Below are 16118 nucleotides of genomic sequence, written 5' to 3'. Positions count from 1 at the left end.
CCTTCTGATTAAAAGTATAGATCAAAGTTTTGATAAGTTTTAAGGTTTTGATTTTACGCGCCTTCAAAGATCCGCTGCGCAAAGTTTCCTAAAAAATTTCATTTTCGCCTCTTTGAGCTGTAATTTGACCCCCTTAAAATGCTTCAAAACTCACCAAACTTGGCACACACATCAGGACTGGCAACCATTGTGAGCTGATGAAAAAACCAAACTCCAAAACTCAAAATTGTGCTCTAGCGCCCCCTAGGAATACAACACAGACAAACTGCTCCTAGGAAGAAAACAAAGACAAAACTGCTTGTAACTTCCGGTAGGAATGTAAGAGAGACATGAAACAAAAACCACTATGTAGGTCTGACTTAGACCTACATTTGAATAATTAACATACTTTGGCAAAAATCAACAGGAAGCTAGATATTTTCACTTCAATACAACAACGGCATTACTTTCACAATGCATTAAATAGTGGGACGAAGGCGTCTTAAGCCCTGGGGCTCGGGGGCAGCAACCCAAGGCGCGCTCGCACCTTCGCACCCTAATTTGACCCCCTTAACATGCTTCAAAACTCACCAAATTTGACACTCACATCGGTATGGAGCGGCAGACCAACTTATTAAGCAACCAAACCCCAAAAATGAAAATTGGGCGCTAGCGCCCCCTAGTAAGAGACAAAACACAGACTGCTTGTAACTTCCGTTAGGAATGTCGTAGAGACATGAAACAAAAACCTCTGTGTAGGTCTGACTTAGACCTACATTTCCAATAAAAAATGTCTATACCCAAAATCAACAGAAATTTTGCAAAAACTCATTCAAAGCAACATTTACGCAAAAAATGCTATTTTTGCCTCTTTGAGCTGTAATTTGACCCCCTTAAAATGCTTCAAAACTCACCAAACTTGGCACACACATCAGGACTGGCAGAAATTGCGATCTAGTGAAAAAACCAAACCTTAAAACTCAAAATTGCGCTCTATTGCAATTTTTGGAAAAAACACAGAAAAACTGCTCCTAGGAAGAGGAAACGGATAAAACTGCTTGTAACTTCTGGTAGGAACGTCGGACAGACATGAAACAAAAACCTCTATGTAGGTCTCACTTAGACCTACATTTTGATAGGTGATATCTTTCAGTTAAAATCAACAGGTAGTTGGCAATCACCCCTTCAAAATAAAAGTTTTGTAAAAAGCCGTCACCTTTTTCCAGACAAAACTGCTTGTAACTTCTGTTAGAAATGTCGTAGAGACATGAAACAAAGACCTCTATGTTGGTCTGACTAAGACCGAGACTCGGGACACGGCGGCGGCGGCCAACGGCGGACCCGACCAACGCTGCTTGCAGCTTTAATTTTATTTGTTTTTACTCAACCATCCATGTCCTTGTCTTTCTACAATGACAGTTTATTTGGAACATGCATGCATACAACATGATCCAGGTTTTTTCTTTTCAACCCCAAAAGGGAATAAGCGGTAAGAAAATGGATGGATGGATTTTTGAAAAGGAGTAGGGAGAAGCAGAGCTTAATTAATCCAATTGCTAACCCTTTCATTCACCTCCTGTTCTCAATTTACTCACAATATACTCCATAATTAATAACATTAAAAAATAAATAATAATTAGTGAAGTGTGTTGTTCAGGGTGTACCCCGCCTTCTGCCTGAATGCAGCTGAGATAGGCTCCAGCGGTAGAAAAGGGATGGATGGATGGATCATATAGTGAGATAAATAAGATTATCTAGAAATTCAAAATGTTTATCATGGTTCTTCTTTGTACTAAGTTTGAATAGTTTCTTGAAGTGGATCATATTAGTACATTGTTGGATTTCTTTGCTTAATCCATTCCATAATTACATTCCACATACTGATATACGAAAGGTCTTAAGTGTTGTACGCCAATATTTTTTTTAAATTATAAGATTTTTCTCTAAGGTTATATTTCTTCTCTTATATATTACATTCCACATACTGATATACTAAAGGTCTTAAAGTGTTGTACGCCAATATCTTTTTAAAATTATTATTAGATTTTTCTCTAAGGTTATATTTCTTCTCTCATATTGAGAATATTTGTTATACGTTCTTCGGTAGAAGGTTATAGTTTGCTTTGTGCATCATTTTAGCCGTTTGCAAGTTCACTATGTCGTGGAATTTCAATATTTTTGATTCAATAAATTAATGGTTTGTATGTTCTCTTTATCCAACATTATACATTATTCTATCTGATCTTTTCTTTAACACGGTTAATGAATCTCTCTGGAGATGAATAATGTTAATAAAAGCCTGTCTATGGCAAATTTAATGTCAATTAGCATCAATTGAATACATTTTGGAAGAGCAAAGTCTTACTTTTGAGCATTTTCTATCAGGCATACTTGCTTTGTTGGTGTTGAAAATGGCAACGTTGCTCAGAGGGAGTTTGGCCGAGAACGCCCCAAGTGCTGCTTAAGTGATTGTTTAGGTGAGCCGGTGTTTATCTGCAACTGGAAGTGACGTCACGTGCAATAACGGTACCAAAATATGGCACCCTTTGATTTCACCGGAGTCACTACCTGGTAGTACTGACTTAATTTGGTCAGTGGCTAAAAATATCGAATTCGGTATCCCTACACAACTATGTGCTTGTAAGTCCCCAAAAGGAGTGTTTTTGTAAAGCACCTGTGAGAAATTTCAAGTGAATCTGACCAAAGGTTGGCGATTGGCAACAGTGCCCCCATGTGGTGTATTTGTTGAGAAAAAGAATAGCCCAGGCTGCACAGCAGGACTGGACTGTTATTTTCAAAGTCCATACTTTTACGGGTACAGATGAAATTCTGTCTGTACTCCACAGCACTGTTCCAGGATATGTCAAAGGGTACAATATTTCGCTACATATGTCGCACGTGACGTCACTTTTGTCGCAGTCTTGGCATCAGCTCATGCACTTGGCGGGCAAACAAGTGTATTCATAGCGGACTGTTTTGAGGTAATTTTGCATTTGATAACGTTGCCTGATACAAATCCTTATAAGTAAGGCTCACTTTTAAAAAAGCATTAGCTTCATGCTAATTCACATTGGATATGCCCTATACATGCGACTGGTTAGCATGTGCAATTATAACGCCTTGAAATTTGATCATGAAAACTACAACAACAGCAATTGTGTAAATAAGTACAATAGACTGGCAGATTGAACACAATGGCAAAGACTGCTTTCTGACTACGGCAACACACTGAGGTCAAAGAGAAATGATCAGACGTGTAAGAAAAGAAGATATAACAACTGGACAGTACAGCTCACTGCTAAATGTTAATTGTTTGAAGCCAGTTAACTACTTGCTCCACCCATACTGTACTAGTAAATAAATATCAGGTTGTCAATAGTATTACTACTGAGGGGGGCTGAAAAATAACAAGTACCGTATTTCCTTGAATAGCCGCCGGGGCGCTAATTAATTTAAAACCTTTTTTCACTCCTGCGCTTATTCAAGGCGTGCGGTAAAAGTAAGTAGGCGCTAATCATTTTAAAACCTCTTCACACCACTGCGCTTACCAATGGCATGCAGTAAAAAATTGAGTGGTAAAAAAAATTCTAATAATAAAAAATTCTTCTGCGGCCCGGTGGTTGAGACCAGTGCTCTACAACATGTCATCGCGACTGCCTTTACACAACGCTATCTGCGTGCCGGCCGGACGCATGCATTTTGCTACTTCTCATTCGAGATGGCAATGCATACTTGGTCAACAGCCATACCTTTTACACTGATGGTTGTCATATAAACAACTTTAACACTCTTATTGCAGCCCTTTGAGACACTAGTGATTTAGGGCTATATAAGTAAACATTGATTGATTGATTGATTATTAATATGTGCCACTCTCTGTGAACCCACACCAAACACATTTCTGGAGAACATCGGCTCTGTTACACATTATAAACGCAACATATGAATTACCCACAATGCTATCCATCCATGACTCTTGGCTATATTGTACACGCGCCCCCAACCCCCGGCATAGAGAGGGGGGGCGGCGGGGTTTGGTGCTAGCGGGGTGTATAATTTAGCCAAGAGTCATGGATGCATGGCATTGTGGGTAATTCTTATGTTGCGTTTATAATGTGTTACAGAGCCGATGTTCTCCCTAAATGTGTTTGGTGTGGGTTCACAAAGTGTGGCACATATTAGTAAGAGTGTTAAAGTTGTTTTATATCACAACTATTAGTGTGATCTGTATGGCTGTGGAACAAGACCCCTGGTTTACTCATAGTAAAAGCAAAAAAAAAACCTCTGCCATTTTGAAAACGACGACAGGGGAAACTTCAATTGTGTAGTCACGAATTTGACCCGGCGGTAAAAGTAAGCATGCGCTAATAAATTTGGGGAGTGAGTTTGACCCGGCAGTAATTCAAGGCAGGTGCATATAACATGCCCGGCGGCTATTCAAGGAAATACGGTATTCAGTGGCTTGCACCATGGAATACGTACATACATTAACAATACACAAGTTTCTTCTATTGTGCATATGTGCTTGAACGCTGCCATCAACAGTCTAAGTGAGAAAGAAGCGCATGTTTCTGCTTACCTCTCGGGTTACTAATAAATAGTCTTCTCTTGCCCCACAGGCTCTGCTCAAGTTCCCAGTGGACTACCCCTACTCTCCACCTGCCTTCCGCTTCCTCACCAAAATGTGGCATCCTAACATTTACGAGGTACGCCACATAGCCACACTGGTTACGTCATTTAGACGGCTTTATTCACAAATAGCAATTGTGTGCTAGAATGGAGACGTGTGCATCTCAATCCTGCACCCGCCAGTGGATGACCCCCAGAGTGGTGAACTGCCATCGGAGAGGTGGAACCCAACACAGAACGTGAGGTAAACAACCTTTAGCCATGTTGGTGAACGTGACACAGCACAGTGCTCACATTATACATCAGGGGTCCCCAAACTTTTTCACCCGGGGGCGGTATTGGGTTAAAAACATTTATATATATATATATATATATATATATACATACATACATACATACAGTGGGGCAAAAAAGTATTTAGTCAGCCACCGATTGTGCAAGTTCTCCCACTTAAAATGATGACAGAGGTCTGTAATTTTCATCATAGGTACACTTCAACTGTGAGGTATGGTGTTCTTGGGATGCAACTCAGTATTCTTCTTCCTCCAAACATGACAAGTTGAGTTTATACCAAAATGGATACATGGATGATACAGCAGAGGATTGGGAGAATGTCATGTGGTCGGATGAAACCAAAATAGAACTTTTTGGTATAAACTCAACTCGCGGTGTTTGGAGGAAGAAGAATACTGAGTTGCATCCCAAGAACACCACACCTACTGTGAAGCATGGGGGTGGAAACATCATGCTTTGGGGCTGTTTTTCTGCTAAAGTGACAGGACGATTGATCGGTGTTAAGAAAAGAATGAATGGGGCCATGTATCGTGAGATTTTGAGCCAAAACCTCCTTCCATTAGTGAGAGCTTTGAATGGTTGACCAAATACTTATTTTCCACCATAATCTACAAATAAATTCTTTAAAATTCCTACAATGTGAATTCCTGGATTTTTTTTTCACATTCTGTCTCTCACAGTTGAAGTGTATCTATGATGAAAATTACAGACCTCTGTCATCATTTTAAGTGGGAGAACTTGCACAATCGGTGGCTGACTAAATACTTTTTTGCCCCACTGTATATATAATATAAATAAATAAATACCATCCAAACTGTATTTTTTTTAAAATGAACAAAAGTCATACGTCATGTTTCCCCAACGATTTCTCCATGTTTTCCCCTCGTGCTCTAATTGACTGAAAGATCGCGCACTTGCCGCCTTTGTGGCGCAAGCGTGATGACGTCCCGTTACCGCTGGGAAAATGCATTTTTAGACAATATGATTTTTTTTTTTTTACTTGGTTTTACCTGCGGGCTGGATTTCAGACGCTGGCGTGCCGTATCTGCCTAGGAGACTCAGTAACAAGCGGTAGAAAATGGATTGATGGATGGGCGAAAAGGGACAGATTTAAAAATATATATATATATTTAAAAAAAAAAAAAACATTTTTTATTTATTTATTTTTTTTAATAATTTTTTTTTTAGTTAAAGTACCAATGATTGTCACACGCACGAGGTGTGGTGAAATTATTCTCTGCATTTTGGATGCTGGCATGCCTTTGCTACCTCGGAGACCCAGTAACAAGCAGTAGAAAATGAATTGATGGATGGGCGAAAAAGGAAAGATAAAAAAAAAAAAATAATAGAAAAAATAAATATACTGTATGTATATATATATATATATATATATATATATATGTATATACATTATTTTTTTTACTTGGTATTACCTGCGGGCTGGGTTTTGGATGCTGGCGTGCCTTATCTGTCTAGGAGACCCAGGAACAAGCTGTAGAGAATGGATTTTAGGATGAGCGAAAAAGGACAGATTAAAAAAGATTATAATCAAAAAATAAATAAATACCATGTTTATTTACTTTTTAGCCAGCACTACCCGCGGGCCTGATTTTGGAAGCTGGCGGGCCGTAGATTGGGGACCCATGTTATACATCAACACACTCCCTTCATGATTTATTTTCTCCATTGCAACACAAACGTGACTAATTATGTGTCTAGATCCAACTTCCACACGCCCATCATGACATACCAGCTCTCCTGGTACCACTCAACATTCTCACAGACTTCTGGGTTATCGACTTTGCAATTTAAAGGGACAAACGTGCCGCACCAAACTGGAATAAAGCATAGAGATACTAGCAGACAAGTAGAGTTGGTGTGAGGAACAATAGAAGCACACACAGTGAGCAGCATTACACTACAAGCTCCTTGGAACTCACAACACTTTTATGTGAAATCAGACCCACCCATTGGAATCACCGTATTTTCTGGACCATTGGGCGCACCGGATTACAAGGTGCACTGCCGATGAGCGGGTCTACTCACGTCTTTTTTCATACAAAAGGTGTACCGGATTATAAGGCCCACTGTGGATATTTGAGAAAATTAAAGGATTTTAAAGTGCGCCTTAGAGTCGGAAAAATATGGTAATTGAGATGTATTTAGGTAGAATTTTAACATGTAATATGTTCTTTTGAAAAATAAAATCACAGATAAGAAATATTGTTTGAAAAAGATTCCAACAGTTGTAATGACAATAGTGTTATAAAATAATGTAATTCTATTGTCCAGCATTGGGGAGCAGCAGACTTCTTTAGGTGTCTCCTACAGGCTGCTTCTTCGTTCTGTAACAATAGCAACTACCAATTTGTTGTTTATGTTGCACACGGACATATTTTAGGGACTGCTCAAAAAGGTTCATTATTTCTTCTTCTTCATATACTTTTCACATTTTTTTGTGATCAGACAATATTTTGGCTATATTAGATGGAAATTTTACCTGACCTGTTTTGACTGTCACCTTTAGTCTTCAGAGTGGTCACCTGACCACTGTGAGGTGTGTCACAGCTTGATGGTTAACGGAGGAGAGAGTCCCAGGTATGCTCCCTCAGCCTGATTTATGGTTTCTTTGGGCTGCTTCTATAGTTCCATCGCCTCCTTAATTCATTGTTTAAAGTTGTTACTTTCTGTCCCGATGATTTTGGCGTTGATGTCCATGATGCGGTGATTTATTTTGCAATGATCCGACATGGCCGATTTAAGGATTTCCCGTTTGGATTTTTGTTTTAAGCTTCTTGTGAACCTTCCAGTTGTCTCTTTTTCACCTTCTTTCTGATGTTCTTTCTTCCTTTCAGATGACAGTCGAAACAAGTCAGGTAAAAATTCCATATAATGTACCAAAAATATTGTCTGATGACAAAAACTATTTGAAATGTCTATTTTAGGAGGTACTGGCATACGCCTTATTAATGTCTGTGTGCTTAAAGGTAAAGCTAGGCAGTTTGTTGAGACAGGACGAGAGCGAACAAACTGAAACACCTCAAACACTCAGCATCTGCAGCTTTTCAATATTTTTATAAATGGATGTTTGTGGCCGCTTGTGTAATGCGGACTGATTTGCTGGCTCAGCCGCTAACGGGTAGGATATGTTTCCTCAGTTCCCGGTGGTCGGATTGTGTCGATCTCCGAATGTGCACGTTCACACCTTATGTTTGTTTCTTGTGCGAACAAAGTATTCATTTTTTATTGCTCCAACGGCACAAGCCTGTTAGAGATATTACTTCAACCAACAGTGGGCTGGGTTTGTAACTCAAAGGATGCTGGTGAGGTAAAGCAAAACAAAAAGAGACATGTCAGATTACTGGTGAGTTAAGGTACCACTGCACGACTGACACAACACTTTGTAGAGTCGTGTCACATATTCCAAGATCCCTTTATATTTTGTGGAGGATGTAAATAGGAATGTATTATTGACTATTACAGCTGGACTCTCTATAGTGAGAGGAATGATGGAGATTGAGCAGATTGGTTGTCATGACATTTAACCTTCTATCAAGTCCTCTCGTCTTACATTCACCTCCTTGAATCTCTCTCTCCCTGTGCTCAGGACCATCCTACTCAGCGTGATCTCTCTGCTCAATGAGCCCAACACCTTCTCCCCCGCCAACGTGGACGCCTCTGTCATGTACCGCAGGTGGCGGGAAAGCAAGGGCAGGGACCGGGAGTACATCGACATCATCAGGTACTCCTGGCCAAAACAATGTTCACTCTGAATTCTTTTAAGAGGTCATATTATACAAAAAACATTTTTTTTGTATTTGGTATCTCTAAAATCTATACCGTCTGTTAAATTTCAACTGCTTATGGGTAGGTACCGAATTCAGTTCTTTATAAGGCATCAACCGAATTTCATGGGTAATAGTAGGTATTGATTCACGGAAATATCACTGTCATATTTCCATACCTTCCTTGCATTTGTCACTTCCGGTTTTAGACTCGTCAGCGGTTGCAGACAAATGGTGTGTTCCATTTACCTCTGAAGTTTAAAGTTGGAGGCGGGCCGAGTCATACCAAAGACTATAAAAATATGTTATCTAATGGTTCCCTGCTTGGTACTCCGCATCAAGGGTTGGAATTGGGGTTTAAATCCCCGGGCGCTGCACCGCTGCTGCCCACTACTCCCCTCATCTCCCAGGGTGTGATCAAGGGGATGGGTCAAATGCAGAGGACAAATTTGACCACACCTAGTGTGCGTGTGACAATCATTGGTACTCTAACTTTAACTTTATATATAAAGTGGGGCAAAAAAGTATTTAGTCAGCCACCGATTGTGCAAGTTCTCCCACTTAAAATGATGACAGAGGTCTGTAATTTTCATCATAGGTACACTTCAACTGTGAGAGACAGAATGGGAAAAAAAAATCCAGGAATTCACATTGTAGGAATTCTAAATAATTTACTTGTAAATTATGCTGGAAAATAACAAAAATAACAAAAATTCAACTCAAATACTTATTTTCCACCATAATTTACAAGTAAATTATTTACAATGTGAATTCCTGGATTTTTTTTCACATTCTGTCTCTCAGTGGAAGTTTACCTATGATGAAAATTACAGACCTCTGTCATCATTTTAAGTGGGAGAACTTGCACAATTGGTGGCTGACTAAATACTTTTTTGCCCCACTGTATATGTACAGTATGTATGTGTGTATGTGTATGTGTGTGTGTATATATATATATATGTATGTATATGTATATATATGTATATGTGTGTGTATATGTATGTATATGTGTGTGTATATATATATATATCTGCTCCATTCAAACACGGTGGCTGAAGAGGAATCACAAGGTGCTATTGTGAGCAATGTACAGCGTAAATACCACATGAAAAACATGTAGTTTACACTACAGTAATGTGACCATACTGAAATATCCAACAATACATGGTACATGGCTGATTTAGTGCAACAAAAACTAGTCAAAGATGCTAATAACAGAATTGTTTTTACATTTAGTGCAGCCATCTTTGAAGCCATCTCGGGGTTGGTGAGAATGCTGCTTCTGAGTCGGGAATCTGAGCCTCGAGGGAGGTTACAGTTGAAATTCCGACTACGAACTGGGAAATACATTGGATTTGCCATAGACAGGCTACTATGAGCATTAGCAGTTTTACATGGCAATTTTACCACCTCTAAATTTAGTAATAAAAACTACAACCAAGATGAATGTTACAATCACACAGCTGGTGTGTAATAAGAACAATACTTAACTGTATAAATGCTTTGTTGGGTGCAAATGAGACTCAAATGTAATCAGAAAACAAAATAACTGGACAGCAAAGTTATAGAAAATTATTTTTGTGTGTTTCTTGTGTGTGTGTGTGTGTGTGTGTGTGTGTGTGTGTGTGTGTGTGTATGTATGTATATATATATATATATATATATATATATATATATATAAGGGGTGTGGGGAAAAAATCAATTCGAATAAAAATCGCGATTCTCACGTTGTGCGATTCAGAATCGATTCTCTTTTTTTTTTTTTAAATCGATTTAAAGAAAAAAACAAATTATTTTTTTTAATCAATCCAACAAACCAATACACAGCAATACCATAACAATGCAATCCAATTCCAAAACCAAACCTGACCCAGCAACACTCAGAACTGCAATAAACAGAGCAATTGAGAGAAGACACAAACACGACACAGAACAAACTAAAAGTAGTGAAACTAAAATGAATATTATCAACAACAGTATCAATATTAGTTATAATTTCAGCATAGCAGTGATTAAAAATCCCTCATTGACATTATCATTAGACATTAGATAAAACATTGTCCTTTACAATTATAAAAGCTTTTTTTTACAAAATTCTACTATTCTGCTAGCATGTCAGCAGACTGGGGTAGACCCTGCTGAATCCTATGTATTGAATAAATACAGAATCGTTTTGAATCGGAAAAATATCGTTTTTGAATCGAGAATCTCGTTGAATCGGAAAAATCTATATCGAATCGGGACCCCAAGAATCGATATTGAATCGAATTGTGGGACACCCAAAGCTTCCCAGCCCTAATATATGTATATGTGTACATATATATATATATATATATATATTTATATATATATATATATATATATACACACACATATATTGTGACAATAGTCATTAAGTAGTTATGACATGAGAGGCCTCCTTGTTCCCAGCAAGCTTAATATTCTCACCTGTTCTCCCTTGGCCTCGCACAGGAAGCAGGTGCTGGCCACCAAAGGCGACGCAGAGCGCGATGGCGTGAAGGTGCCCGTCACGCTGGACGAGTACTGCGTCCGCACGCAGGTGCCGCCCACGGACGACGGCTCCAACTTGCTGTACGACGACTACTACGACGACGAAGACATGGAGGACGAGGAGAACGAGAACGAGGACTGTTGCTACGACGACTCTGGCACCGAGGACTCCTGACCTCCACGCCTTATTCCTCTGGAACCTTGGCCTCTCCTCTTCCTCTTCCTCCTCCTCCTCCTGTGTCCTGTGTGTCACTTTCCCACACACTGACTTCTCAGATACAAAGTGGGATGAAGATGAGCTGATTGTGTGTGTGTGTGTGCGTGGATGTGTGTGTGTGTCTTGGAAGCCCTGCCATGTTTCTTTCACCTCTGACCTTTTTAAAGCCCACTTGAGCCGTTCACTCCCTTGTGCCTTCCCTCCATGGCCTTCCTCCCCCAACTTGTTTGACTATTTCTTTAGTGGACACCCAGGGACGTTCCCTCACAAGGTGGACCAGACCACGTGAGCGCCATCCACCTGCTGGAACTTTTTGGTCGTTGTAGCCAACAGACGCCGTTCGTGGCTTGGAGATCAAACGGAGTCGGAGCGCATACGAGGAATCCTGCGACAGTCCCCCTCCCCCTCGTTTTCCTGAGTCCGACTGAAAGCTAGAAAGCAGTATTTGTACAGGTGCGTGGTGTCAGGAGGTCAGGGGTCAACATGGACACACTGTCCATTCCGGTTTGGAATCTTCTCTAATGCAAAAAACAAAAGTCCTACGTTTTTACTTGCTTGTTTGTTAAAAGGGCTGAGAGGTTTTTCCCGTGCAGTCTTTGTCTTTCCACGTGTGGAGTGATGAGAGCACACACATGACGCCATCGTGTGACCCCAGTGGGTTTACGTCTGAGGAGAGCACACACGTGACGCCATCGTGTGACCCCAGTGGGTTTACATCTGAGGAGAGCACACATGTGACACCATCATGTGACCCCAGTGGGTTTACATCTGAGGAAAGCACACATTTGACGCCATCGTGTGACCCCAGTGGGTTTACATCTGAGGAGAGCACACACGTGACACCATCATGTGACCCCAGTGGGTTCACATCTGAGGAGAGCACACGTGACGCCATCGTGTGACCCCAGTGGGTTTACATCTGAGGAGAGCACACACGTGACGCCATCATGTGACCCCAGTGGGTTTACATCTGAGGAGAGCACACACGTGACACCATCATGTGACCCCAGTGGGTTTACATCTGAGGAGAGCACACGTGACGCCATCGTGTGACCCCAGTGGGTTTACATCTGAGGAGAGCACACACGTGACCCCAGTGGGTTTACATCTGAGGAGAGCACACACGTGACGCCATCGTGTGACCCCAGTGGGTTTACATCTGAGGAGAGCACACACGTGACCCCAGTGGGTTTACATCTGAGGAGAGCACACACGTGACGCCATCGTGTGACCCCAGTGGGTTTACATCTGAGGAGAGCACACACGTGACGCCATCGTGTGACCCCAGTGGGTTTACATCTGAGGAGAGCACACACGTGACCCCAGTGGGTTTACATCTGAGGAGAGCACACACGTGACGCCATCGTGTGACCCCAGTGGGTTTACATCTGAGCAGAGCACACACGTGATGCCGTCATGTGACCCCAGTGGATTTACATCCGAGGAGAGCACACACGTGACGCCATCGTGTGACCACAGTGGGTTTACATCTGCATACTGAAGCAACACCTCAGGAAAACACCTTTTTGACTCCATGGACTGTTTACAACCTACCTTCACATGCACACCTGGATGCTTTTGTTTTCTATTTAAAATAAAGATCTTTATTAGATTTTTTAAAAATGTTGCTTGTCTGACAATTTTGTGTGATCTCTCGTAGTCACTGAAAGGTGTTGAGCCTTAGTAAGGTAAGACTCATTTGACTCATTTTCCTCTGAATTGTACTAACTTTATTAACACTCTGCTTTTCCTTTGCTTTACAAGGTCTCTGCTTGTATTGTACAAAATAAATGGTAAGAATGATTCCTTTCCATCAAAATCTTGCATCTTTCTGCAGCTATGTTGAATGTCTTGTCTGTGATTGACAGGCAGTGTGGCCACGCCTCCTGTCAATGTCAGCTGGGATAGGTTCCAGCCCTAACCTGCACCTCACAAGCAGTACAGAAATGTAAGCTGACTGTACTAGAATAGTAGTCATGTCTTTGACAGTCCCAATATTTCTAAAAAATAGTCCAAACATTGTTAAAAATGGCATACCATGAATTGATTAACGTGGACCCCGACTTAAAGAAGTTGAAAAACGTATTCGGGTTTTACCATTTAGTGGTCAATTGTACGGAATACGTACTGAACTGTGCAATCTACTAATAAAAGTATCAATCAATCAATCAAAAAACATTAATGTGCATTTTACAATTCTAAAGAGTGCTCCATTCACAGCCCAATAATTCTGCAAAAAAGTGCAACAATTACTTAAAATACAATTTGAATAGGCAATTTAGTCATTAGTCCCAAGAGTGCTCCATTCACGGTCCAATATTTCAAGAAATAAGTGCAAAAATATTTTAAAATGCCACATTAATGAACAATTTAGTATTTAGTTCCAAAATTGTTCCATTCATAGTCCAATATTTCTGGAAAATAGTGCAAAAAATATTTTAAATGCCTCTTTAATGTGCAATTTAGTCACTAACCCTAGGAGTGCTCCATTCACAGTCCAATATTTCTGAACAAAGGTGAAAACAATATTTAAAATGCCATTTAAATATGCACTTTACTCATCAATCCCAAGAGTGCTCCATTCACAGTACAATAGTCACAGTCGGAAAAAATTGTTTCGTCATCCTGAAAAAAAATGACTAATGTTCAGGCCTGTCGCTCACAACTGTCTGCTACATGTAGGGAGCACGTACACAAAAACAGTCCCAGAAAAGCAACAAAGTAAAAAACAGTTGTATCTATCGTCTGGGTGTATTTTGAAGTAAAATATTGTAGCGAGCACACTCATCTTTGCACTGACCCTCTGTAATAACAACACACACTTTCAGGTAAACATCCGTGAAAATAAATAGCGTGATTAATCTGTGTGTATATGGGAAGTGATGTGAATTATATTTATATATAATTCAATAATGTTTTCTGTTTAATCACAATAGTTTAATCACCGTTTTTGTTTAAATTATAAATCGGAAAAAATACGCAAAGCCATGGTTAATTAAAAACAATTAAGTGTTACTTTATGGACAAGTGCAATCAAGAATTAAAGCACCGAGTCTCAAACTGGGGTATGTGGGCTCCATCTAGTGGTACGCCAAAGAATCACTTGATTAAAATACAGTGTTTTATTTTCCTATATTCAAACACGGTGTTACTGTTCAAACTGTCTGTTTTTTTTTCCCTATTTCATTCATAAGACAATCAACATCCCACTTAAAGTAAACAATGAATGAAAAGGAGCTGAAAGGAGTTAAAAACTTTTAAAAACTGCCCTCTATTTCCACAAATACAATTGACTTTCAATGTTGGCGTTGACAAAGCTATATTTTCGTGTGACAACACTTAAACAATGAAGACACAGTTTTACTCAAGTCATCTTTCCATCAGCATGATTTTGGATTATTTTCTTTTATACAGAAAAATATTGACATTGATTCCACCATCAAGTTTGTTCCATCAACTAACACACCTGATTGAAGTACTTCTTTCCATTGTCACTCTTCTAAAGATCTCAGTTCCTTTCACATTTGAATGACTTTCTCTTTTTACACATCTGTTTTGAATGTTGTTAGAATTGTTGCATGAGCTGTGTATTTGTCAGAATTGTTGCATGTGCTGTGTATGTGATGTTTAAGATACTATACTCTGACGGGGGACGGAAGTTCAGTAAGTTTAACTGTAAATGTTGCATTGGCCAAAAATATGAAATACACCTGTTTTTATTGAATACTTAGGCCTACTGTGTTACTGTAGTTTAATGTTGGTCATTATGGTGCTACTTGGAGAGCCACTTTTTTGTGGGAAGGTACTTGGTGAAACAACGTTTTTTAGCATTTTACCTTTTTTTAAATTTTTTTACAGATTGTCAAGACCTTCCAGTGTGACAGAAAGCATAGGTAAAGCTTGATCAAGCTTCTTTATTTGTTGCATGGGACATTAAAATGTCAATTCCTGATTATAGGCTGAGGCTAATTTTCTTCAGTCTGCAGGTTGATGGTAAACACAATGTCCATAAAACAAACATGTACTCAAAACTTAACATCAGACATCCTGAAGGGTACAATATGGAGACCCTTATGTTACAGCAGGTTGGTGCATGACCTCAGCTTGTGGCAAAGCAGGACTAAAGTCCCCTTTGTAGTCCACATGCATAAACCTGCAGATATAAACGTGCACATATATACCAGATGTGTTTCAGCATACAACATTGCACCAGAAAAGCATACGTAAGTCTTTAGTTTCACTGGTTTTCGAACATGCATACAATGAAATGACAATGTAATTACACATTGCCAGTTGTTTCATGACTGCACGTCTGAAAAGGAGTAGGAAGAAGCAAATATCATTTAATCCTATCCCTTTTCCTGTCATAGCACTTGTATCCAATTTCTTTGTTTGGAATAAACTCATGAGTATTAACTGACTACACAAAAAGTCTGTAAACAAATGTTAAATACATCAATAAATAAACATAGTTAAAGTGCCCTAGTTGTGTATTTTTTTTTACACAACCTGTAAGTAGTGACATAATTACTTTATATCAATTGTGATAGTTGACTGACAACATTAGGTGCTGCGTTTAGGACAATAATGTGTAGAGCTTATGGAAGATAATAGTGTACTACGTTGTATTTTCTCCCTCTTATAGTACTTTGGGAAAGTTGTGTGTGATGACGTCACCGCTCTGTACTGGGGATGCCTGCAGA

At 39.7% G+C, this 16118-nt stretch overlaps 1 protein-coding gene across 1 annotated transcript in view; it reads left to right on the top strand.

The window, feature by feature from the left end:
• LOC133540539 (ubiquitin-conjugating enzyme E2 R1-like) overlaps positions 1 to 13038 on the top strand; it is a 32586-nt gene extending 19548 nt beyond the window's left edge. Inside the window, exons 2-5 of the mRNA XM_061883217.1 lie at positions 4599 to 4685; positions 4755 to 4852; positions 8510 to 8644; positions 11160 to 13038. Of these exons, the coding sequence (XP_061739201.1) occupies positions 4599 to 4685; positions 4755 to 4852; positions 8510 to 8644; positions 11160 to 11373 (534 nt within the window). The 3' untranslated portion in view covers positions 11374 to 13038. The remainder of the gene's footprint in view (positions 1 to 4598; positions 4686 to 4754; positions 4853 to 8509; positions 8645 to 11159) is intronic.
• Positions 13039 to 16118: the final 3080 nt, after the last annotated feature.

Source organism: Nerophis ophidion, linkage group LG22 (assembly GCF_033978795.1).
Source record: "Nerophis ophidion isolate RoL-2023_Sa linkage group LG22, RoL_Noph_v1.0, whole genome shotgun sequence".
NCBI lineage: Eukaryota > Metazoa > Chordata > Actinopteri > Syngnathiformes > Syngnathidae > Nerophis > Nerophis ophidion.
The sequence above is the reverse complement of the archived record's forward strand: the minus strand, read 5'-3'. Positions and strand labels throughout refer to the sequence as shown.